General features: G+C 42.2%; 1 protein-coding gene across 6 annotated transcripts in view; it reads left to right on the top strand.

Annotated features, from left to right (window-relative positions):
- Positions 1-26454, top strand: part of SS18 (SS18 subunit of BAF chromatin remodeling complex) — a 155410-nt gene extending 128956 nt beyond the window's left edge. For 3 of the 6 annotated variants that reach the window (XM_078347915.1, XM_078347918.1, XM_078347917.1), the window contains 2 exons: positions 22333-22423; positions 24871-24983. In XM_078347915.1, the coding sequence (XP_078204041.1) occupies positions 22333-22422 (90 nt within the window). In that variant the 3' untranslated portion in view covers position 22423; positions 24871-24983. Of the gene's footprint in view, positions 1-22332; positions 22424-24870 lie in introns of all 6 variants that reach the window. The other 3 variants (XM_054244078.2, XM_054244077.2, XM_054244079.2) reach the window with 2 other exon arrangements.
- Positions 26455-26985: the final 531 nt, after the last annotated feature.

The raw sequence follows: 26985 nt of genomic DNA, 5'->3' as shown, positions 1-26985 counted from the left end.
TAAAATTAGCTGGGCATTGTGGCGTGCCCCAGTAGTTCCAGCTACTCGGGAGCCTATGGCAGGAGAATTGCTTGAACCCGGGAGGCGGAGGTTGCAGTAAGCCGAAATCAGGCCACTGCACGCCAGCCTGGCACCTGGTGACAGAGTAAAACTCTGTCTAGAAAAAAAAAAAAGAATAACCTAGTGTACACAACTTTCTTCTGGATTTATTCTTGTTTGCAAGTGAAGCAATGAATATTAGAATTCTTTAAATTGAGCTCAAACATTGCAGTCCTCTCTTTTAGAAAAATCAGTGTAAAAATAAACCCTTTTTTCTCCTGTGACTTGCTACCACGTGCCTTGTAGAGGTGCCTGAATTATTTTTTGGTGGCCTTAGTTTTTGTCTGGTTTTGAGCAGCAGTAGATTCGTTTGCCACTTACTTACTTCTTGCCACCCAGTGTCATCCAGAATTTTCTTGCTGAATCAACTTCTTGAGCTCTCCACTTTCCTTTCAAGTGTCTCTGTTGCTGATCTGTCAGGCTTAGGGATTCGGCTTTGTTGCACCAACGCATACTTCAAACACGTCTCAGAATTCGCACTTCAAAATTAAAATATACATTTTTTTTCAGTGACTGAGCCATGAAACAGAATCACATGGGATAAGGAAGTGGTAGAGTAGAACAGAAAAAACTATGGCATAGAAGCAAGTACTTCCTAGGGAATTGACTTTCTCAAACATGTGCTTCCCAGAGCTCGGAGAACACTAATTTCCGTGTTGTTGGTATTGTTTCTTTGTTCTACTCTGCCACTTCCTTATCCCACATGATTCTATTTCACGCCTCAGTCACCAAGTAAGAAAATGTACATTTGAGGTTAGATTTTAACGTTCAGCACATTTTTTTTAAAGGGAGCCCCCAGTATTAAAAATGCTAGCACTTTGGGGTATTCGCTGGAGCTGGATGGTGTGATCTGGAGGACCCCTCCCACTCAGAAAATCCAGGTAACTGTGTTGTCTAAAGGCAGAGACAAGACTCCCTCCTCAGCATAGATCACTGAGCTAGTGTCCTGTGGGGACCAGGGGAACCTCAGCACCTGAGGTGCCTGATGTCTAATCTGGAAGCTTCCATATATTTCAGAACCTTGCCCAATTACAAGGCCGTTGTGATGGGGATGCTATGTCCCACTGCTGTGCTGATGGGTGGCTGATTTCAAAATGACTCAATATGGTTTCTGTTTGTTAGAAAGCTTTCCCTTCCTACCATGCCCCTGGAGGAGATGTCATTCACTCTGCATTCTGAGAGGAGCTTACTAGTGTCCTGGGCCATTGCGGGATGAGGGCTGTGTAGGAGGATGGGTAGGAAGAGTTGGGGTAGGAACAATTCTAATGCCCATATGAGAATCACCCCCACCCAGTGCCTGGGTAATGGGTTGGCTGCTGTCAGATTGGGGTCCTTGCACACAGGAGCCAGAGGGTGGGCTCAGGCTGCTCGCTCCAGCTGTTTTCTTCTTAAACACTCCCAACAGAGTCTCTTCCTCTTTTTTTTTTTTCCTCCATTTCCAAGCTGGAAACAGAACATGTTTTTTTATTTCTAAGAACAGAAAATTCCACTTTACAAGTATGCATTTCACTCTTTCTCCTTGGGTTTAGGTGAGTAAATTCTCCTCTACTCCAAATAGTCAAGTGCCTAAAGCTTTTTTGTTCTGATTCCTAGTGAGAGACTTCTGATTATTTCCATGAGCTGAGGAGAAAAGAGGTTCTCGGTGAGTAAGTGGAAGAATTCAGTCAGTTTGGGGTGGAAATGGAGAGAAGCAAGGAACAACAGAGATAAATATTCAAAGTATTTTCCTCCTATGTGTTTCATGACATCACTGAGCACGAAATTCCTCCCTATTTCAACTTATCACCAGTAATAAGTCTTGAACTCTAAAAGATTAACTCTAAAAACTCTTAATCTAATTTGAAATATGGCAGACAGCATTTGAAGTATATAGACCTTCCAAGGCCATCTGGGAGCCCGGCAAACCCTGAGTGTAATATTTGGAATTTTTAATCACACTTAAAGCTCTTGTTCAGATAGTTCAACAAACCCTAATTAAGCCATTAGAAAATGGTAAGCCCTCTGTAAGAGTTGAAGATTATAAACAGCAGTGAAAAATCTCTGCCTCATGGAGTTTCAAGCCAAGCACAAGAAACAAATACGTGAAATGATACTGGCAATAATAAAGTCTATGCAAAGTAAAGAAATGGTTCAGAGCTGCAGCTGGTTTATTCTCATGTAGAGAGGTGGGTGTCAGGAAAATTTTTCCAGAACTGCCTGACCTGGGTTTTGAAGGATAAATAGAAGTTTGACAGATGAACAAGAGAAAGCAGGTCCATGCAAGTGGAAGAGGCATGTGCAAAGGAATACAGATATGTCCATTTTCCAGCCTGAACTCCTCTGCTGGCTACACTTTGGATTTTTGAGGCTAAGGGGGACTTGGGAAAAGAAGTTTAAAGCCCTCTGGGGCTCTCTGAATCTGCTTTTGGATCTAGAGAAATCTGGAGATTTTAGAGTAATTTTAGAGTAGGTTGCAGAGTCTCCATAAACTTTTGGGAAACCAAGTTTGGAAAGGATTGTAGAGTCTTGTCTTGCTCTGGAAGGTCCACTTTTGGTTGCCAGAGTCCCGCCTCTTTGAATGGCTTTGTGTGCTGATCACTGCTACTCATTAGGGGCAAGAAGCCGGGTAGCCCCTGGACAGACATTTGTTGATGGGAGTTGGTTGGACGGAGCCAGAGATATCCAAGGAACAAACCAGCAGACATGGAGGGGACTAGAGAAATCCACACACTCAAGCTTTTGGAGAGAACAAAGACTCATCAGCCACCCTGGTCTGTCATCTAGCATTGCAGCACCTGGTCCATTTGGGAAGGGTATTCAATGTTGCCGATGGGTTTTAGACAGCATGCTCAGAGTTCAGAGTGAGGCAGCTGAGAATGCAGGTTGTTGGAGAATTCTGTGTGAGACCAAGTTTGTTTTGCTTTGGTTAAGTGGTCAGCAAGTGTTGGCTGGGAATTCTCTGAGAACACCTCAGTCCTGTTGCAGAGTCCTAGGTGACACAGAAGTGTATCTGTGCAAAGCAGCTCGGCTGAGTCAGCGGTTAAGTTTAGGACATTCAATTTTCCAAAACAGTCCCAGGTCAGGAACGTCATTCCTTCTAAAAGTAGGTTTCTATAGTTTGTAGTAGCATTCTATTAAATAGTTCTAAATGGACTATATTTTGATTCTACGTGTTGGTGTTTTTATTGACTGTTGCTGTAAGGTATATCATGTTTGTAAATATGCTCTTAAATATATTCTGTTCAGAATTTATTGTATACGAATAAATTCTCCTCAAAATTTAAAAAGAGATCCTGATAAACTGATATGCTTCTTTTTTCAGTTAATGAGAACTATGTAACCCAAGATATTTTGTATTTTGTCTTAGCTATCAGAAAGCTCAGAGCTAAATGTTATGATCCATTCTTTTATTCTAATTTATTTTTCTGCTAGAAGACTCTTGTTTTCTTCTCCTTTCCAAAATCCTCCTATTGCATAGAGGTCTCAAATTCATTTTTTGGAAAAAGGTGGGGACACAGAAAGCAAAATTTATGCAATGAAATTGTAACATTTTCTTAAATAGTGTTATCTTATTTTCGAATGAAACATGCATGTGGAATGTCTTGTATTTAGCACAAGTTGGGGTCTGCTTCTGGCTATTATTCACTTGGAAGTATCATTGACAAGAAAGCACTCTCATTCCTACTGGAATACCTATGTGGGCAGTTCCTCTGTTAAACCCTCCTAGATTAACTTGCTTATTGGCAGATATTCCTATCACTCTAAGCGCCTCTAAGCACTCATGTATATGTGTCTGGGTAACCATAACTGTCATTAGTTATGTATTTCACAGAATACAGAAATTTAAAGCTGGAAGAAATGTAATCACCCAAATCCCATTTAGCTAAAACGATAGATGGGCATTTTGAAACCACTAAGAGATTACAACAGAAGTTAGCATGCTGTAGGTTATTACGTGGGCTCTATGGGATGCTCTCCAGAATGTGGAGGCTGGGCCTCAGAGACTCCGGGTGATGTTTGCGTTATTCTTCCATGAATGGCAAACAGAAACTTGGCTTTAGGACTTTCTCCTTGAAAATAAATTTTCATCTAATTGCTTGCTTCTGGTTTCTATTTATACATGTCTCTCTTCTCCTCTGGAAGAAGTGGTCCTTGAGTACAGGGGCCATGTCTTTCAATCTTTGGCATCAGCGCAGGTCCTGGCATACAACAAGCATGTAACTAAATTTGGCTGAGGGAATGAATGAATGAATGGCATACTGTCTTTTTGGTACAACTGTGCATTCATTGGTAGAAGGACCTACCCTTGCCATTTCTTTCTTTCCTTGTAAGATGCATTGTCCCAGAGGATACCATGAACAAGGACTGACAAAAGCAAAGAATACAGCACAGGCAGTGAGCAAAGTGTCACCTTAGGAGATTGGCAAGTAGCTTTAGTTGCTGCTGTCACTATCACTACCAATCAAATAGCTGCTCAGGCAAGTCAGTCCAGGAGGGAAGAGCCTAAGGATGTAATGATGAGAGAAGCAGAAAGACATGGTGAAGGATTTGATGACTGAGGCCAGAAATAGGGGAGCTGATGATGCAAAAGTTAGGGGTAGTTTTGTGTTGGGCAGGATGGTAATGCTGTACCTGGGGACTGTGGAAGCTGACAGGGAGAAGTTTTAGGGTAAAAAAATAAAATCAATAGTGGGCAATTGTTCAGAGTGTTCAGGCCTTGTTTCTTTCGTTGTGTGTGTGGTCACAATGGCTGCTGGAGCTCTGTCTCTCACAGTGGAGTCAAGTGTTAGGATGGAGGAAAAGCAAGAGGGGGAAGAAACAGGCCAAGGGTGGATGCTGACTTGTAAAAAGATTTCCTGAAAGTCACACACTTGTGCTTAAATCTTATTGGTTAGAGGTTTCTTACACGACTGTGCCTTGCTGCAAGGAAGTTTGGGAAAGGCAGTAGTTAGTTAAGCATATGCTCTCAATAAAATTGGGAGCTCTTTTTGCTGTGGAAAAGGGGAGCCCGAATATCGAGGGGCCACTAACAGTCTGTGTCCATAAAGCTAGACATAGAACACAGTCTCTTACTCCTAATCCAATGCTCTCTAACCTAGCTGTGGATTTGAACCCTATTGTGGAGGCAGAATGGAAGACTGAGAAATGCTGGAGACTTAGTGGTCACTGTCCTGGCTCTGCCACTTACTGTTATCTTGGACATAGCATAGCATTTCCCTGAATCTCTGTCTCTAAATTTGTAAAATGGTTTGCTGCATAAAATGGTCTTTGAATTTCTGCCAGCTCTGTGTATATATATATAGTATATATTTATATATAATACATGCATATTATATATTATTTATATATGCCTATATGTATACCACATGTATACATACATACATATATTGAGACGGGGTTTTGCTCTTGTCACTCAGGCTGGAGTGTAATGGCGTGATCTCAGCTCACTGCCACTTGGCTTCCTGGGTTCAAGCGATTCTCCTGTCTTAGCCTCTGGAGTAGCTGGGATTATAGGCACATGCTACCATCTCTGGCTAATTTTGTATTTTTAGTAGAGACGGGGTTTCCCCAGGTTGGCTGGGCTGGTCTCAAACTCTGGACCTTAAGTCATCCGCCTGTCTTGGCCTCCCAAAGTTCTGGGATTACAGGCGTGAGCCATCTCACTTGGCCCTAAAATATTTTATGATTTAAAAAAATATATGGTAGCTAAAACTGAGCAAGCAACTGAGCAAGTCAAAGGAGTCTGTGGGAGTCTCTCAAGGAAGGTTCTTCTGGTTGAGATTCACTGGAAGGCCCCATGATTAGGCGGGATTGCAAACCTGTGTCATCTCTTCAGACACGATTTGCAAAAACAAAAGCTAAAGTGGTTGCTTGCTCAACAGCTATTTCTCTGCGCTTTCCTTGTCAACAGGATGCTGATTTTACTTGAATGTCAGTCGGCAATCCTACACTAACCTGACTCCAAAGATGGCTGCCATGAATTCCTTCCCTCTCCATACTCCCCCACTGGGGAGTAGAGTCTCTAGAATCTGGGCTGGACTGGCTTTGATTAATAGAATACTGCAAAGGGATATGGCATGAGAGTATAGCCAGCTCCAGGCTTAACATTCAAGAGGAATGGCAGTTTCTGCTTCCTGTCTTTGGGAGCCATGAGCTGCCTGGTCAGAAGGTTAGCTCACTCCACTGAAGAGAGAGGCTGCGTGCACAAGCACTGAAGAACCAGATGTGTGAGCAAGGAGGCCATCCTGGGGAACAGCCAGCCCAGCCGAGCCGAGCCTACAGAAGACTCCAGCCCCAGTCATCTGCTGGCAGCCACAGAAGTGACCTCAGAAATACCCAGCTCAGCCCAGGCAACTGGCAAAACTATGAGAGATCATAGTAAATTGCTTTAAGGCACTAAGTGTTAGGGTGGTTTTGAGGCTGGAGAATAGGATCTGGAGGTAGGGAACCTAAGGCTGTTTCACGCGGGCTTCCTAGAACTAAATTGAAAGGAAAACCCTAACTTGCCACTACTAAGTAACAAAAGAACCAGAGGCTACTACTTCCTTTGCAAACCCCTCACCTTTTCCAGATGGGAAATTGGCTGTCTGCAACCATTCAGACTCTTCACCTGTGACTCTTCTTTCTCAGCTTTGTAACTTCAACTTAGTCTCTGATTGGTTACTTTTTGCAATCAATCAGATGTTCGCACAAGAGTGTGACCTTTGTAACTCCACTTCAGCCTCTTACTGGTTGCTTTTGACAACCCATCAGACCAATTGCAGGCCACCACTTCATTTCCATGAAGTGAGCGTGAGGTGGCTAATGGGAAACCTCTGGCGGGTATTTGGACCCCAGAAAATTCTGTTTAGGGGCTCTTGAGCTGCTGCTGGGCCAGCTGCCACACTGTGGAGTGTACTTTCATTTTCAGTAATTCCCTGCCTTCCTTCTTTTGTTGCTTCATTCTTTCTTTGCTTTGCTGGGCGTTTGTCCAGTTCTTTGTTCAAAACACCAAGAGCCTGAACAATTTGCAGTCAAGACCCTCTACTGGTGACTATTATATAATAAATAAACAACCATAACCAATATGCTCAGGAAAAAACATCTCCTTCTCAGTCCTGGAAGTGAGTCATGATTGGTCTAAACCATTCTTAAATTCCATTCTTTTGTCTAACTATTTTAGGGGGATACATGGGACCCAGTTCCAGTCAATGAGACACTGAATGGCTTTCCCTTATAGATAAAAGGAGACTAAAGGGAGGAAATGTCTGTGTTTTTCTGCTGACATTGTTGTGTCTACATTGATTTCTGGAATGATGGAAGCTATATTGCGACCATAAGGGGACGGCTTTAAGTGTAGCCAGTAAGCTGAGGATGACAGAGCAAAAAAGAGAGAGCTTGTGTCCCAAAGTCAGTCCCAAAACCTCCCAAACTCTATAAACTCCTTCCATAACCTCTTTTTGTTTAAATCAATTTGATTTTCATTTCCTGTTACTTAAACAGCCGAAATTATCTGAAAATGAATATTCAGTGTGAAATTGAATGTGAAATGAATCTCTATACTATGCCCTTCCACTGATGGGAGAAAGAAAAAAAAGAGGAAATGACAAAGTTTTTACCCTTTCTTTCATGCTATTCAAGTGTGGGTTCTGAGCAGGCCTTGCAAAGCCTGGGTTATACAAAGGTAGCAGCTGAGTTGTGGGTGTGACCTAAATTGGTTTGCGTAATAAAATAAAAGAATTGAGTGTGAGAGGAGGGGGCTAGAGAATAGAAACTCAGGAAGGTAGGAGGAGGTGTGTACGTGTGTGTGTGTGTGTGTGTGTGTGTGAGAGAGAGAGAGAGAGAGAGAGAGAGAGAGAGAGAGAGAGAGAGAGATATCAGAGCAATGAGAAATAGGAAGGGGAGATGATCCCAGGGGAAAAGGCAGCCTCAGTAAAGTCTGCTATGCACAAAGCCTGCTTTGAGTGTGAGGATGAGTTTCATGTTTGGCTTGGTGTGGAACAGAGGAAAACCCAGGAGGTGCAGAGTGAGGGAAGTGGAGAGATAGAGGAAGAGGAAGCCAGAGTTAGAAGTGGCTGGGGGAATGTGAGGTGCTAGGGCTTTGCAGGAATATGGAAGCTGGCATGGGGAGGAAGGAGGGGTCATGGCAGTAAAAAGTCTTTAACTCTGGAAGTGCAAAATGACATCTTCTGACATATTAATTAAAGACTAGCTTCTTACACAATGATTATGTCCTAAAAACATGTTTTTTCCAAGTTTCAAGTATCCAAATTCTACATTGTTTTCTTTGAGATGCTTGTTGCTGTTTAACTCCTAGGCCATAGCACAACTTGTTGAGATAAGTCAAGCTTGCCTGATACTATAGTAAACAACCTGAGTGAATGGGAAGCAGCGTGACCCAATGGAAGAGGGCCATGCTTTATCAGGAGGACTGGGTTCTTGCTGCACTTCTCTCAGTAACTTCCAGGAACCCTGAGCAAGTTGCTCAGTGGTTCCTAGCCTCAGGTTCCTCCCCTATAAAAGCAATAGCTAACTGCCCTCCCTTGCTCCTGCTCTTGCCATGTGATGCGACTGCTCCCCCTTCACCCTCTACCATGATTGGAAGCCTCCTGAGGCCTCACCAGAAGAGATCCCAGCACCATGCTTCCTGTACACCCTACAGAACCATAATCCTTAGATAAAAACAGGTTAAGAAAAGGGTGAAAAAACAAAAAGGAACCCAACCCACATTTCGGGAATAAAGATATGGAAGCACTTGAGGCAGAGAATTAAAGACTCTTTATGAATGAAGCATCTATGTGTGTATAATGAGCTGCATACTGAACATATTGTGAATTAAATAGCTAAGTCCTACATCCTTCCATGGATTGTAAGAACCAAGCGGCCAAATTCAGATGGATATAGCAATAAGGGTTGCATGAAAAGAGGTCAAACAGCAAATCTGTGAATTCATACATTACAGTAACAGATTATAGTGATAGTGGATTTTTTATGTTGAAGCCTGAGTCAGCGACTACCTTGGGAAGAATTGTGGACTATATTTCATTTGAAAAAAGTAATAATTCTAGAAGAGTCACCTAAGGAGGATGCACTGAAAAATACAAATCCTGGAGAATATTAACTATGGAAACTGCAAAGGAAGTGGGGAGTTAACTGAAGATGTGGAGTTGGAGTTGGAAAATAAGGATGAGGGTTTGCTCAGAAGACCTTGTCAGGACTGATAAACAAGAAGAAAGACAAAGGAGACCTTGACTTATTGCTGGTTTTCTGTTTTATTATCTGCACAGAAATAGAAAGTCTTGAACTCCTTGGATGGAGATTTGAGTTCAGTTACCAATTGTTCAAAGCTAAGGGTCTGCTCACTCACCCTATATCCTTATCCTTGCAGATATAGACCACATAGAGACAGTGAAAATAAACCAAAAAACAAAAACAAGTAGGGAAAGAGTAAGAAAGAGAAAAGAATCTGAAAAGATGTCAAGAAAATTTTATGTCTGAAGGAACCTCTAGTCCACTTGTCTGATTTTACAGACGAAGACACTGAGACTCCAAAAGAATCCCTAATTGAAGGTCACACACTAATGATTAGTGGCAAGACTGGCAGTAGAATTTAGATTTCCTGGTTTCCAGTTTTGCAATTTTGTCACTACACGTTCAGTATTTAGCTTTGGGTTACTGTGTGCTCAAACTAGCTTCTTTACCTGAAGGACACATTTTAAAATAAAATTTTCAGTATCAAAGAGTGACACCTGCAAGATCACATTAAGGAGAAAATTAACTAGTATTTGCTTGGGCAGACCCATTAAAGCACGCTCCTTGAAGAAGAATAAAGATCGCCAGCAGTTTCTACAACTAGCATGACTCGTACCTTCCTTGTGCATATGCAAAGCACATTTAAAACATGAACCTGTAAGGTGATAGTAGAAAGCCAACTGAACTGACAGTGAAAACAAACGACTGTTTTTTTAAAATAGCAAATGTATATCTGTTCCTTTAAAACAAACAAAATTTTAAAAATCATTTGGAAATTATCAAATATATCACTGTTTTTAGAAAAGAAAAAGCCAGCTTCTAACATTTGCAGGTCTGTCAAGAAAGCAAATAGAAGTCCACATATAGTGTGTCTACATATCTACATGTTACAAGATTGGTAACAAACTATTAAGTAAATATGTCCTATTTGGGGCCAGGCGCAGTGGATCACAGCGCTTTGGGAGGCTGAGGCCAGTGGATCACAAGGTCAGGAGATAGAGACCATCCTGGCTAACATGGTGAAACTCTGTCTCTACTAAAAATACAAAAGTTAGCTGGGCGTGGTGGTGGGCACCTATAATCCCAGCTACTTGGGAGGCTGAGGCAGCAGAATCGCTTGAATCCGGGAGGAGGAGGTTGCAGTGAGCCAAGATTGCACCACTGCACTCCAGCCTGGCCTGGAAAAAAAAAAGTCCTATCTGTAAGGGCAATAAATATTAAAAATAAGAGGCTTAATTCTTGTTAAAAATAAGGGAAGAAATTTCCTTTCTTCACTTTTCTTAGAGCATTTACTTTAGAAAATGTGTACTTGTAAGTTCTTTCCTTCTTTGACATATATGTAAATGTTTTTAGAGCTAAGTAAGTCTTCTGCTGTCTTCGTGACCCAGGAATGTCTCTCTCAAGGACCCGGCAGCTATTGCTTTAGAACGTAATCATTGAGGGAGATAGCACCCCATCTGAGTTTCTGAGGGAGGGTAGGAGCCTAACTTTGGTGATTGCCTTCCCCCCGACTTGCTAAATTACTTGCTGTCATAAGGATAGGATAAGCTTATTTTCTCTTTGTATAAAATCATTTAACTAATACAGATGGTTACTCCAATTACCAGGTGAATTTCGGATGAACTATGTGTTATAACTGGTGCTATCAAATCCTCTTATTTAAGAACGAATTTTTGTTTATCTTGGGAAAAGGTGTGTAATGGGTTGTATCTGCTTGACTGTACTAAAGCCTGGAATTTCTTTCTGTCTTTGTAATTCCTTAGCGGATTGCCTGTGATGTGCATTGCATTTTGGTTTAATAGTTTATTCAGTAATAAAACTATTTTCTCTACTACCTTTGTGAAGAGGGTTTCTGGGTTAGAAGATTTTGTTTAAAATTATATTTTCTCAACATATCCTTTTACCTTGACAAATATACAGTCCTAGTGAATTGGAAGATGGAATTTAAATGAAGAATTCTTAGACTCTCCAGAGTTCTTCATCAAAATATGGCGTGGTAGAGAGAGCTGGCCCTGGCCCATGCCCTCACCTCATCTTCTCTTCCTACTGTGAGGGCCTCGTGCACATATGTGGCAACCCAGTCTGCACATCCAGCTCTATCCTCAACTCTCTCCCCAATTCAGCCCCGCAAACATCTGCCCCTTGTCACCTCTTAGTGTGCTAGGGGTGTGCACACTGGTGGGGGTGCAGCTATCCTTGAGAGAGCTGATTTGGAAAGGCACCATACACAGGCTCTGGGACCCTGGACAGGGCATTCCAGAGTCCCAGGTGCCTGAAACGCAGTCTGATATTGTGGCCAAGGACTCAGGGTAAGCATGCACTGTTGACGCTGAAAGCTCCTGGCCCTGTGCAGGGTGGGGTTGTCTATCATGCAGAAGCAGGGGTAGGACATTTCCCAACTCCTCAGCTCTCAGGTTGAATAATGTATTCTGAGAGAGAAAGCATGTAATGAAAAGTATACCTAATTTCCTTTCACTTCCATTTTAATTTATTTTGTTGTTTTTTGGGGGATGGGGTCCTGCTCTGTCACCTAGGCTGGAGTGCAGTGGTGTGATCATGGCTCACTGAGACCTCAACCACCTGGGCTCAAGTGATCCTCCCACCTCAGCCTCCCGAGTAGCTGGGACCACCGTGTCTAGTTATCCTTTCACTTTTGGCCCCTGCTTCAAAGATACCCACTGACTGTCTATAGTCTAGTGTGTATCCTTCCTGGATGGTTAATTGTATGTGTCAACTTAACTGGGCCATGGTGCCCAGATACTTAGTGAAACACTATTATGGATGTTTTCTGTAAAGGTGTTTTTTTGAGATGAGATTAGCATTTAAATTGGTAAACTGCAACTGTGAGTTTTCCTTGGAGGGAGGGCCTGCCCTTGTCTCCTCCCTTGGTAGGTAGTGATGGCCCCTCAAGAACTGTTGGTGGTGTTTGTTGACAACTACATCAAACTCTTCACAGACTGTAACACAGAAACCTTCCGGAAGATACTGGACATGAGGGAATGAAGAGGAGTGAGCGGAGCAGCATGCTGGAACTCCTGCACCTGCAGCTCCCCACTCTGCCCTCAGGGACAGAAAGCACCAGCTCACTGACCCTGAAGGTGCCAACACCAGAGCAGGAATTGTCTGGCATCCACAAACTCATTAAAAAGAGACTGTAGGGCCGGGCATGATGGCTCAAGCCTATAATCCAAACACTTTGGGAGGCCGAGGTGGGTGGATCACTTGAGGTCAGGAGTTTGATTCCAGCCTGGCCAACATGGTGAAAGTTTGTCTCCACTAAAAATAGAAAAATTAACTGGGCCTGGTGGCACGTGCCTGTAGTCCCAGCTATTCAAGAGGCTGAGGCAGGAGAATCCCTCGAACTTGGGAGAGAGAGGTGGCAGTGAGCCGAGATCATGCCTCTGTGTACTCCAGAGCAAGACTCTCTCAAAAAAAAAAAAAAAAAGAGAAAAGAAAAGAAAAATATCACCATATTTTGGATGCTTTGGTCTACAATAAAATTTTTTCTGTCTTGAAACACAGGAGAAACACAATTCATGTGTATCTCTTTACCGTGCACAAAATCTCAAATCATTATAATAAAGCTTATTTTCCCCAAAAATAAAAATAAAGAAAGAAAGAAAATGCTTCGTAAAGTGTATGGACTTCATTCAATCAACTGAAATCCTCAAGAGAATACTGACCTTGCAAGAATGCCACCACCTTCTGGAATTCTGCCAGCAGGTGGCCTTTGATCTGGAACTGCAGTTCTTGCCTGGGTGTCCAGCCAGCCAGCCAGCCTCCCCCATCAGATTTTGAACTTTCCAAGCCCTACAATTATATGAGTCAATCCTTAAAATAAAGCTCTCTCTCTATGTATACACATCCTGTTTCTGTTTCTTTAGAAAACCTAAACTACCACACCTTGTCATCGTTTCTCTGGACATTTTCAAATATACACATTCAAACACAAACACTCAAATAGGAGTCTATTGCAATGTGCTTTATTCATTTGGTGCTTTCTTTCTATGGCCGCGTCTGCAGTTTAACTGATAAAACGCAATAAAGTGTTCAGCACTGCGCTTGGCAGTGTTAATGCATCATGAGTACGTGGAGCCTGCAGGGCTAGCATCATCAGGCAAGTGTTTATTATCTCTTGACTCTTTCAGCTTTAGTCAGTGGAGGATACTTTTCCCCTGCTCCTGGATGGAAGCTCTGGGCATCCCACAAATCTTCTGAACATCCTTAGTAATGAAAAGTCCTAAAGTCACTTTAAGTGGCAAACACAGTGTCAGTTCAAAAATAAGAATATCCAAGATCAGATGAGAAACAGAACTTTGAATTTGATTTACAATTAAGCCTTTTACTTCTCCCCCATTCAGCTATAATCTGCTGTTGGTGGAAAGCCCACTCTTAGGGAAGGTGAATTGGGTTCAAGTTATTCTTTTTCCATTTTATTTCTCCATCTTATCCTGCTGCCCTCTTCTGGTATCTTCTATGGTCTCTGACACTTTCAGGGTTCAGCAGAGGGAAGGAGTAGCAGAAGGGAGTAGGAAAGTTATTTCATGATTGCCCAGTTTTGTGCTTTCTGAATCTGGCAGCTTTAAGAATAGGCTCTTTCTCTTATGGATGTTTGCATGTGTTCTTTGGTATAGCCTCCAACCACTTGGGACTTCCCACCTGTATTTCCCTTGACAAGAATGATGAGTTTGCCTCCAGCTGGCTGCCTTCCCATTCTGTGGTTCCTAGGAATACGCTGCTACCATCGGGTTCTGTCTGCTGAGACAGGTCCGAGGGTGGACAGGTCCCAAGAAGACCTCAGGCTGGTTGTCTCTCTCCCCGATGGCCCACACCTGGCCCATGAAATTACTCAGGTCTTCTTGTCTCCATAAACTCTGGGAGTGCAGGCCACCCCCAACATAGACACTTCTTCAACTCATTCATCAGTAGCTAGAGAGCCTACCTCTCCTCGTAGATTTCTCAGATGGGATCAGATACAGTTCACTGTATCCTCCTTCTCCCCCAACTTCAGGGGGTCCTTATTTCATTCTCTGAGTAGTCTCACTAGAGTCCCTCTTCCTTAACTTGGATACGAAAGGAACACCCCCCAAGCTCTTCCACCTTGATGGTACTCATAGTTTATCAGCAGCTTTTGGCAAAGAAGTATTTCTGGAATCCTCTTAATTTCCCATTAATTTATTAATTTTTTTGTCTTCAAATGGGATAAGATGTTTAAGAGTTCAGTAACTGGTTCCTGGATTATTTTCAATGAAAATTAGATGAATATCTTACTTTGGTGTGGTATATTTACTGCATTTTGGTATCTTGGTTAAAACTTCCACTTTAGCATCCTGTTACATCAACTATTACATTTATCATTGTTATTATTATTTATCATCTACAAACATTAGTTTATAGTGTTCATAGTCTGAAAGTTCTAATTTATTTAAATCTTCTTCCACAGATAGTCTTGATGTTGTTCCTATTTTTTTAAATAAAAACAATGAACAAAGATATTGATATTATTTGGATGTCCTCTCCAAATCTCATGTTGAGATGTAATCCCCAGTGTTGGAGGTGGGGACTGGCGAGAGGTATTTGGGTCGTGAGGGGGAATCCTCCCTGGCTTGGTGCTATTCTTGAGATAATGAGTGAGTTTTCATGAGATCTGGTTCAGTAAAAGTGTGTGGCACTCCCTGCCCCCCCCCCCGCCCACCCTCTTCCTGTTTTGCCTCCTGCTCTGCGGGATGCCTGCCTCCCCTTTGCCTTCCACCATGCTTGTAAGCTCGCTGAGGCTCCCTGGAAGCAGATGCCAGTACTGTGCTTCCTTACAGCCAGTAGAACTGTGAGCCAATTAAACCTTTTTTCTTATAACTTACCCAATCTCAAGTATTTCTTTTTTTTTTTTTTTTTTTTTTTAATTTTTTATTGGATTTTAGGTTTTGGGGTATATGAGCAGAGCATGCAAGACAGTTGCGTAGGTACACACATGGCAGTGTGCTTTGCTTTTCTTCTCCCACATTTGGCATTTCTCCCCAGGCTATCCCTCCCCACCTCCCCCTCCCACTGGCCCTCCCCTTTTCCCCCCAATAGACCCCAGTGTGTAGTACTCCCCTTTCTGTGTCCATGTGTTCTCATTTTTCATCACCCACCTATGAGTGAGGATATGCGGTGTTTCATTTTCTGTTCTTGTGTCAGTTTGCTGAGGATGATGTTTTCCAGATTCATCCATGTCCCTACAAATGACACAAACTCATCATTTCTGATTGCTGCATAATATTCCATGGTGTATATGTGCCACATTTTTCCAATCCAGTCTATTATCAATGGGCATTTGGGTTGATTCCAGGTCTTTGCTATTGTAAACAGTGCTGCAATGAACATTCGTGTACATGTGTCCTTATAGTAGAACGATTTATAGTCTTTTGGATATATACCCAGTAATGGGATTGCTGAGTCAAATGGAATTTCTATTTCTAAGGCCTTGAGGAATCGCCACACTGTCTTCCACAATGGTTGAACTACTTTACACTCCCACCAACAGTGTAAAAGTGTTCCTTTTTCTCCACATCCTCTCCAGCATCTGTTGCCTCCAGATTTTTTAATGATCGCCATTCTAACTGGCGTGAGATGGTATCTCAATGTGGTTTTGATTTGCATCTCTCTGATGACCAGTGACGATGAGCATTTTTTCATATGATTGTTGGCCTCATATATGTCTTCTTTCGTAAAGTATCTGTTCATATCCTTTGCCCACTTTTGAATGGGCTTGTTTGTTTTTTTCCTATAAATCTGTTTGAGTTGTTTGTAAATTCTGGATATCAGCCCTTTGTCAGATGGGTAGACTGCGAAAATTTTTTCCCATTCTGTTGGTTGACGATCCACTCTAGTTACTGTTTCTTTTGCCGTGCAGAAGCTGTGGAGTTTCATTAGGTCCCATTTGTCTATTTTGGCTTTTGTTGCCAATGCTTTTGGTGTTTTGTTCATGAAGTCCTTGCCTACTCCTATGTCCTGGATGGTTTTGCCTAGATTTCCTTCTAGTGTTTTTATGGTGCCAGGTCTTATGTTTAAGTCTTTAATCCATCTGGAGTTAATTTTAGTGTAAGGTGTCAGGAAGGGGTCCAGTTTCTGCTTTCTGCACATGGCTAGCCAGTTTTCCCAACACCATTTGTTAAACATGGAATCTTTTCCCCATTGCTTGTTTTTGTCAGGTTTATCAAAGATTGTATAGTTGTATGTATGTTGTGTTGCCTCCGGTGCCTCTGTTTTGTCCCATTGGTCTATATCTGTGTTTTGGTACCAGTACCATGCTGTTTTGATTACTGTAGCCTTGTAGTATAGTTTGAAATCCGGTAGTGTGATGCCCCCCGCTGTGTTCTTTTTGCTTAGAATTGACTTGGCTATGCGGGTTCTCTTTTGGTTCCATATGAAGTTCATGGTGGTTTTTTCCAGTTCTGTGAAGAAAGTCAATGGTAGCTTGATGGGGATAGCATTGATTCTGTAAATTACTTTGGGCAGTATAGCCATTTTCACGATGTTAATTCTTCCTAACCATGAACATGGAATGTTTCTCCATCTGTTTGTGTCCTCTCTGATTTCGTTGAGCAGTGGTTTGTAGTTCTCCTTGAAGAGGTCTCTTACGTTCCTTGTGAGTTGTATTCCAAGGTATTTTATTCTTTTTGTAGCAATTGCGAATGGCAGTTCGCTCTTGATTTGGCTTTCTTTAAGTCTGTTATTGGTGTAGACGAATGCTTGTGATTTTTGTACATTGATTTTATATCCTGAGACTTTGCTGAAGTTGCTTATCAGTTTCAGGAGTTTTTGGGCTGAGGCGATGGGGTCTTCTAGGTATACTATCATGTCGTCTGCAAATAGAGACAATTTGGCTTCCACCTTTCCTATTTGAATACCCTTTATTTCTTTTTCTTGCCTGATTGCTCTGGCTAGAACTTCCAGTACTATATTGAATAGGAGTGGTGAGAGAGGGCATCCTTGTCTAGTGCCAGATTTTAAAGGGAATGCTTCCAGTTTTTGCCCATTCAGTATGATATTGGCTGTTGGTTTGTCATAAATAGCTTTTATTACTTTGAGATACATTCCATCGATACCGAGTTTATTGAGGGTTTTTAGCATAAAGGGCTGTTGAATTCTGTCAAATGCCTTCTCTGCGTCAATTGAGATAATCATGTGGTTTTTGTTTTTGGTTCTGTTTATGTGGTGAATTACGTTGATAGACTTGCGTATGTTGAACCAGCCTTGCATCCCTGGGATGAATCCTACTTGATCATGATGAATAAGTTTTTTGATTTGCTGTTGCAATTGGCTTGCCAATATTTTATTGAAGATTTTTGCATCTATGTTCATCATGGATATTGGCCTGAAGTTTTCTTTTCTCGTTGGGTCTCTGCCGGGTTTTGGTATCAGGATGATGTTGGTCTCATAAAATGATTTGGGAAGGATTCCCTCTTTTTGGATTGTTTGAAATAGTTTTAGAAGGAATGGTACCAGCTCCTCCTTGTGTGTCTGGTAGAATTCGGCTGTGAACCCGTCTGGACCTGGGCTTTTTTTGTGTGGTAGGCTCTTAATTGCTGCCTCAACTTCAGACCTTGTTATTGGTTTATTCATAGTTTCAGCTTCCTCCTGGTTTAGGCTTGGGAGGACACAGGAGTCCAGGAATTTATCCATTTCTTCCAGATTTACTATTTTATGTGCATAGAGTTGTTTGTAATATTCTCTGATGATGGTTTGAATTTCTGTGGAATCTGTGGTGATTTCCCCTTTATCATTTTTTATTGCATCTATTTGGTTGTTTTCTCTTTTCTTTTTAATCAATCTGGCTAGTGGTCTGTCTATTTTGTTGATCTTTTCCAAAAACCAGCTCCTGGATTTATTGATTTTTTGAAGGGTTTTTCGTGTCTCAATCTCCTTCAGCTCAGCTCTGATCTTAGTTATTTCTTGTCTTCTGCTGGGTTTTGAGTTTTTTTCATCTTGCTCCTCTAGCTCTTTCAATTTTGACAATAGGGTGTCAATTTTGGATCTCTCCATTCTCCTCATATGGGCACTTATTGCTATATACTTTCCTCTAGAGACTGCTTTAAATGTGTCCCAGAGGTTCTGGCACGTTGTGTCTTCGTTCTCATTGGTTTCGAAGAACTTCTTTATTTCTGCCTTCATTTCGTTGTTTACCCAGTCAACATTCAAGAGCCAGTTGTTCAGTTTCCATGAAGCTGTGCGGTTCTGGGTCGGTTTCTGAATTCTGAGTTCTAACTTGATTGCACTATGGTCTGAGAGGCTGTTTGTTATGATTTCAGTTGTTTTGCATTTGCTGAGGAGTGATTTACTTCCAATTATGTGGTCAATTTTAGAGTAGGTGTGATGTGGTGCTGAGAAGAATGTGTATTCTGTGGATTTGGGGTGGAGAGTTCTGTAAATGTCTATCAGGTTTGCTTGCTGCAGGTCTGAGTTCAAGCCCTGGATATCCTTGTTGATTTTCTGTCTGGTTGATCTGTCTAATATTGACAGTGGAGTGTTAAAGTCTCCCACTATTATTGTGTGGGAGTCTAAGTCCTTTTGTAAGTCATTAAGAACTTGCCTTATGTATCTGGGTGCTCCTGCATTGGGTCCATATATGTTTAGGATCGTTAGCTCTTCTTGTTGTATTGATCCTTTTACCATTATGTAATGGCCTTCTTTGTCTCTTTTGATCTTTGTTGCTTTAAAGTCTATTTTATCAGAGATGAGAATTGCAACTCCTGCTTTTTTTTGCTTTCCATTAGCTTGGTAAATCTTCCTCCATCCCTTTATTTTGAGCCTTTGTGTATCATTGCATGTGAGATGGGTTTCCTGGATACAGCACACTGATGGGTTTTGGATTTTTATCCAATTTGCCAGTCTGTGTCTTTTGATTGGTGCATTTAGTCCATTTACATTTAGGGTTAAGATTGTTATGTGTGAATTTGATACTGCCATTTTGATGCTAAGTGGCTGTTTTGCCTGTTAGTTGTTGTAGATTCTTCATTATGTTGAAGCTCTTTAGCATTCAGTGTGATTTTGGAATGGCTGGTACTGGTTGATCCTTTCTATGTGTAGTGCCTCTTTCAGGAGCTCTTGTAAAGCAGGCCTGGTGGTGACAAAATCTCTGAGTACTTGCTTGTTCGCAAAGGATTTTATTTTTCCTTCACTTCTGAAGCTCAGTTTGGCTGGATATGAAATTCTGGGTTGAAAGTTCTTTTCTTTAAGAATGTTGAATATTGGCCCCCACTCTCTTCTGGCTTGTAGTGTTTCTGCCGAGAGATCTGCTGTGAGTCTGATGGGCTTCCCTTTGTGGGTGACCCGACCTTTCTCTCTGGCTGCCCTTAGTATTCTCTCCTTTATTTCAACCCTGTTGAATCTGACGATTATGTGCCTTGGGGTTGCTCTTCTTGCGGAATATCTTTGTGGTGTTCTCTGTATTTCCTGCAATTGAGTGTTGGCCTGTCTTGCTAGGTGGGGGAAATTTTCCTGGATGATGTCCTGAAGAGTATTTTCCAGCTTGGATTCATTCTCTTCGTCCCCTTCTGGTACACCTATCAAACGTAGGTTAGGTCTTTTCACATAGTCCCACATTTCTTGGAGACTTTGTTCATTCCTTTTTGCGCTTTTTTCTCTGATCTTGGTTTCTCGTTTTATTTCATTGAGTTGGTTTTCGACTTCAGATATTCTTTCCTCTGCTTGGTCAATTCGGCTATTGAAACTTGTGTTTGCTTCGCGAAGTTCTCGTATTGTGTTTTTCAGCTCCTTTAATTCATTCATATTCCTCTCTAAGTTATCCATTCTTGTTATCATTTCCTTGAATCTTTTTTCAAGGTTCTTAGTTTCTTTGCATTGATTTAATACATGATCTTTTAGCTCACAAAAGTTTCTCATTATCCATCTTCTGAAGTCTAATTCCGTCATTTCGTCACAGTCATTCTCCGTCCAGCTTTGTTCCCTTGCTGGTGAGGAGTTTTGGTCCTTTCTAGGAGGCAAGGTGTTCTGGTTTCGGGTGTTTTCCTCCTTTTTGCGCTGGTTTCTTCCCATCTTTGTGGATTTTTCCGCTGGTTGTCTGCGTAGTTGCTGACTTTTCGATTGGGTCTCTGAGTGGACACCCAGAATGTTGATGATGAAGTATTTCTGTTGCTTGATTTTCCTTCTACCAGTCTAGCCCGTTCGCTGTACGACTGCTGAGGTCCGCTCTAGACCCTGCTTGTCTGGGGTGCACCTCTAGCAGCTGTGGCACAAAGTTTCTTTTTCTGCTATCTTTGTCCCAGGATGATGCCTGCCTAATGTCAGTCTTTTGGATATAGAGGGGTCAGGGAGCTGCTTGAGGAGACAGTTTGTACTTTATAGGGGTTTAATTGCTGAGCTGTGCGCTCTGTTGTTCCTTCAGGGCTGTTAGGCTGCTATGTTTGATTCTGCTGCAACAGAGCTCATTAAAAAACCCTTTTTTTTTTTTTTCCCTCAAATGCTCTGTGTTGAGGGGTTTGGGCTTTATTTTTGGATGTTCGATGAGGTGTCCTGCCCAGCTAGAAGGCAGACTAGCGACTGTTTGGCTGCCGAGGCTCCGCCCTGCTGTTGTGTGATTCGCCCTGTTCCTACAGGCTCTGCTGTGGTCTCCGCCACGCCCTGCGGCAGAGTCTCTTCGTTGTAGCGTGTTGCCTCAGCAACGGCAGGCTGCGTCAGCAGTGGGCGTGTATCTCAGTAGGGACGGGTTGCCTCGGCAACGGCTGGCTGCGTCAGCAGTGGGCGTTTATCTCAGTTGGGGTGGGTTGCCTCGGCAAAGGCTGGCTGCGTCAGCAGTGGGCGTGTATCTCAGTTGGGGTGGGTTGCCTCGGCAACGGCTGGCTGCGTCAGCAGTGGGCGTGTATCTCAGTTGGGACGGGTTGCCTCGGTAGTGGTGGACGCCCCTCACCCACAGAGCGTCTCGGGCCGTCTGCTCGGGATAGTTTGAAATCGCGGTTTTGTTCGTCCCACTGGGTATCCCAAACGATCTGTCCCTACAATTCCCTGGGCTGGGCTTCTGTCCAAGTCTCATTCAGTCTCAAGTCCAGCCCTCTCAAGTCTCAGGTTGCCGGTTCAACAAGGCACCCGGACAAGCGTGCCCTGTGGGGATTGCTGGGTAGGGCCGGCCGCCGCCGCCCCGACTGCCGGCTTCGCCAGGCAGACCTACTGCCTGGCGTCCCGTGTCTTTTTTATACTTGGGAGTTTCCCCGTTCTGTGGGCAACAAAGATCAGTCTGGAAATGCAGCTCAGACTCACCGTTTGCGGATTCAACGCGAGCTCCAATCCTGGGTTGTTCTCACAGCGCCATCTTGAGTCCTCCTTCAAGTATTTCTTTAGTGCAACACAAGAACGACCTAATACAGATACGTTCGAGGATGTTTATCTTTGTGCACATGTTTGGAATTTCTGTAGATTAGATTCTTGGAAGTAATATTTCCCGGTCAAAGGTCAATTACAATTTAAAATTTGAATTGCTGTCCGATTTCCACTTTCATAACAATGATTTCTCATCTTGATAATGTCAATATTTGCATTTTTACCAGTATTATGGATAAAGTATTTTTCTTCATGTTTTAATCTGCACTTGCTTGATTAGCAGAAGAGTCCATCATAGGCTGGGCATGGTGGCTCACGCCTGTAATCCCAGCACTTTGGGAGACCAAAGTGGGTGGATCACGAGGTCAAGAGATCGAGACCATCCTGGCCAACATGGTGAAACCCCATCTCTATTAAAAATACAAAAAAATTAGCTGGGCATGGTGGTGCACACCTGTAGTTCCAGCTACTCAGGAGGCCGAAGCAGGAGAATCACTTGAATCCAGGAGGCGGAGATTGCAGTAAGCCAAGGTCGTGCCACTGCACTACAGCCTGGGTGACAGTGGGAGACTCTGTCTCAAAAAAAAAAAAAAAAGAAGAGTCTGTTATCTTTATACATCTTTATTGCTCATCAATATTTCTTCTTCAGTGAATTTGCTATTCATATTTTTTTCTATTTATTTTTTTTTTGTTGTTGTTGATTTCTAGGTACTTCTAATATATTGTGGACACATGACTCCAGTTCCATGGTTTTCAAATGGTGTTCCATGGAGCCCAAAGTTCTGTGGAGTTGTATGAGGTATGTTTGGCTGCACTTTCTTGGAAATTCAAAGCAGAACAGACAGGATTCTGGTTCCTTCAACCTATGCTTCATCCACAATAGCTCTCTTTTACCTCACTTAGAGATTAGAGACCATTTATAAAATTATGTTTTAGGGAAAAAAGGGGTCTATTGCTAAATATAAGTATTTAAATCAGATTATTAAGTATCTTTATTGTTCTGAAGTACTATGATCTTTAGTTTTATTAATTCAAAAAATAATGCTGTAATTGCTCAGGAATAGAAAATAGATCCAGAATTGACAGATGATGCTGTGGTCTGAAGGTCTGTGTGCTCCCATAATTTGTAGATTAAAACCTAATCCTTGGCCGGGCATGGTGGCTCATGCCTATAATCCCTGCACTTTGGGAGGCCCAGGCAGGTGGATCACATGAAGTCAAGAGATCGAGATATCCTGGCCAACATGGTGAAACCTTGTCTCTTCTAAAAATACAAAAATTAGCTGGGTGTGGTGGTGCACACCTGTAGTCCCAGCTACTCGGGAGGCTGAGGCAGGAGAATCGCATGAACCTGGGAGGCAAAGGTTACAGTGAGCAAAGATGATGCCACTGCACTCCAGCCTGGTGCCTGGTGACAGAGCGAGACTCAGTCTCAAAAAACAAAACAAAACAAAAAAGAAAAACCTACTCGTCAAAGTAAAAGTATTAGAAGGTGGGACTTTTGGGAGGTGATTAGCTGATGATGGCTCTGCCCTAATTAATGGGATTAGTGCTCTTAAAAAAGACATCCCAGAGAGCTAGCTGGCCATATGAGGACACAGCAAGAAGGCAGCATCTATAAGGAATGGGCCTCCATCAGACAATGAATCTACTAGTGCCTTGATCTTGGACTTTCAAGACTCTAGAACTGTGAGAAATAAATGTTTGTGGTTTATAAGCCACCCAGTTTATGGTATTTTTGTGATAGCAACCCAAATAGACTAAGGCAGAGGATCATGTTTTTGAGAGCTTTATTTGTTTACTAAGCACTGTTATTGAACATTTACCTACTTTGTGCTAGGCACTACACAAAGTGCTGATACATTTGTACCCAAAACATGGCTCCTAATCTCTCAAACTACGGATTGCTGAGGAAGACAGATAGTAAACAAGTAATTACAATAAAATATATTAAAGTTTATGAGAGTCACATATGACATGTTATCCTAACCCAGTTTGAAGGGCAGTGATGAGGAAGTGATGTTCAACTATAATCTGAAAATGACTATGAGCTAGAGAGTTGAAGGGAGGGAAGTACGGATTGGGAGTGGGCGAACGGTACACAGGACAATAAATAATTTAAGTAAATGTTTAAGTACAGATGCTTTTCAACTTATGATGGGGTTACATCCTGATAAACCCATTGTAAGGTAAAAATATTGCAAGTTGGAAAATGCGTCGGCTACGCTTAATCTACCAAACATCTAGGCTTAGCCGAGCATACCGAAAACATGCTCAGAAGACACTCATTAGCCTGCGGCTGGGCACACTCATCCAACACAAAGCCTGTTTAATAATAAAGTGTTGAGTATCTCCCATAGTTTATTGAATACCATACTGGAAGTGAAAAACAGAATAGTTTAAGGGGTACTTGAATATGGTTTCTACTGGATGTATATTGCTTTTGCACCGTCATAAAGTAAAAAAAAAAATCACGAGTAAAACTATGATGAGCTGTCGACTATTGATATTGTTTTGCTTGACAACCAAGTTTTCAGATGAGCAAATCTAGAAAGATTTTTACTTACTTTCGTGTGTGTGTGTGTGTATTTATAGTGAGTTGTCATTCTCCTCTATTTTCCTTCCACCCTCTTTTCTCTTTTTCTTGAGTAACTTACAAATAAAAATTATATTTCTAAGATGGAATATACCTAAATCAACAAGCTCTTTTAGGTGACAATTAAATGGGAATTTGAATGAGGAATGAAATTTCTGACAGAATTCCAATAACACAAAGAACCACTTGACTCGAATTCAACCAAAACAATAAATCTAAAATTTACTATTATTGTGAGACTTCAAACAGAAGTTAACATGCTGTAGGTTATTATATGAGCTTTGCTGGGCTTGCTCCAGAATGAATAGACAGAGCCCAAGAGAATCAGGTGGTTTTCACATGCGTCTTACCTGTGTAGAGAACGAGAATTTAGCTTTAGAATTTTGCTGCTGGAAATATGTTTTTTATACAGGGTTAGAATATCCCCCAAGCACCCTTATATCTTTCTCCTTCCTTTCATCATCAAACATTTAAATGTTTGATCTTGGGCTTCCAAACATTTACGTGTTTGATAAGGAAAGGAAGGAGAAAGATGTCTTTATTTTCTCATCACTGCTCACTACTTACCCTCTTGCAACCTAGCTTTAGTTCCCATCCCTTTAAAGAAGTTGCTTTATGTTCCTTGCTAATTTTTTTTTTTTTTGACACAGGGTCTTGCTCTGTCATGCAGGCTGGAGTGCAGTGTTGCAATCACAGCTCACTGCAGCCTTGACCTCTCAAGCTCACGTGATTTTCCTACTTCAGCCTCCTGAGTAGCTGAAACCACAGGTGTGTGCCACAATGCCCGGATAATTTATTTTTTATTTTTTGTAGCGATGTGGGTCTCACCATGTTGCCCTGGCTGCACTGGTAACTTCTTATTTGCCAAGCCACTAACTTTGGCTTTATTTTTCTAACCTGGAATTTTCTATAGTATTTGGTACCCTTGGTCTCCTGTTTTCTCCAAACTCACTTGAAGGCCTTTGTTATGGTAATTTTCCTCCTTGTCTGTCTCTGGCTTGTATCTCCTTTACCAAAGGCCCTTCCTTTTTCCTCCCGCTACAGTAAGTACAGTAAGTGTACTACTGAGACCATCTTTCTCTATCTGCTTTTCCCTTCTTCCTTTTGGAGATGAGTCCCATATCTTTGTGTCCAGACCTGGTTGGGATTTGGTCTAGCATTTCTTGTTGGCTTGACATCTCCACCTGGTTACCTCCTCCCCAAACCCAGCACCCAATGTGTGTCCTCTTTCTATGAGTGGCAACAGTGTTCTCCAAATTACCCAGAGCTCAGTTATATTTGACTCCTCCTCCTTCTTGATCTCTTGAATCAGGTAAATCACTAAGTCTTTTTGCTTTTTCTCTTCACAGTTCTCTTTTCTTTTTTTCTTTGCCTTCTAGCTAGGATACACAGCCATCCCAGTTTGCTAAGGGCAGCTGGGGTTTCCACCAGCAATCCATTCCACTTTCATGTTAATAAATTTGTATGCAGCTGGGCACAGAGGCTCATACCTGTAATTCCAGACTTTGGGAGGCTGAGGTGGGCAGATTGCTTGAGCTCATGAGACAAGCCTGGGCAATGTGGCGTCATTGTCTGGAGTGAATACTTGAGGTTTGTCATCTCACACCAAGGAAATCGAGTATGCAGACACACAAGAAATGGGTTTAAGTGCAGAGGTTTAATAGGCAAAAGAAAGAGAAAGGAGAATAGCTCTCTGTCTTGCAAGAGAGGGGGGTGCCTGAGTGACACTTCCGGTTTTGTGATGAAGTGCATGAGGTTTTATAGACTGGCTTGAGGAAGCAGTGTCTGATTTACATATGGCCCAAAGATTGGTTGGACCAGGTGTGACATTTACATAGTGTGCAAAGAAGCCGGTCACCCCACACTAATCTTTTATTATGCAAGTGGATTTTTACATGACTGATGCCATGTTGTCTGCTTCTTACTGTATATATGGTTGATAAAAGGGAAGATGGAGCTGCATGTTGAAAATGCCTAGTCCCCAGGTAGCCCCTTTCCTATTGGCACAGCTGCCAGCGCTCACCCATGCAGGCTTCCAGCTTGCTTATCTATGTCTGCAGCTCCATTTTACAGGCTGCTCTTTGTTAGAAAAGAAGTGATTTGGGGGCTGCTTTTCAGAAAAAGGGAAATCTTACTGAGGACTTTCTTACCCCTCCCTATTTGACTAAATAATTCCTTTTTAACTCCTATATCAGCAACATGGCAAAACCCCATTTTTACAAAAAATACAAAAATTAGCCAGGCCTGGTGATGTGTGCCTGTAGTCCCAGCTCCTCAGGAGGCTGAGGTGGGAAGATCACTTGAGCCTGAGAGGCAGAGGGTGCAGTGAGCCAACATCACAGCACTGCACTCTAGCCTTGGCAATAGAGCCAAACTTTGTCTCAATCAATCAATAATCAATATTAATAAATAGAATTGTTTGCTTTTTCTCCTGTTGATCTGTCTATTGTCAGTTCATAACAAATATTCAGAGGGTGAAGGGGAAGTTTTTCATTCACTCCTATAGATTTGGCACAGTTGGCAGGATATCCAAAACTGCTCTGTCCCTCTGGAAACTGCAGTTGTGAGAACCTAGAACCCGATAAGCTGACAAAAGGGTAAGAAATTCTTACAAGTCAGCTCCTTGGATCTGATTCCAGCTTATGGAATCAGGTTGAGTGGAAGGTAAAAATCACTCCCTGTCCCTTTCTTCTTTCCAAATTTAGAACAGTAGGAGAAAATCATTTGTACAGACTAGTCTTGGGCATAGCAACTCTGGTATATTT

This window comes from Callithrix jacchus, chromosome 13, assembly GCF_049354715.1.
Source record: "Callithrix jacchus isolate 240 chromosome 13, calJac240_pri, whole genome shotgun sequence".
NCBI lineage: Eukaryota > Metazoa > Chordata > Mammalia > Primates > Cebidae > Callithrix > Callithrix jacchus.
The sequence above is the reverse complement of the archived record's forward strand: the minus strand, read 5'-3'. Positions and strand labels throughout refer to the sequence as shown.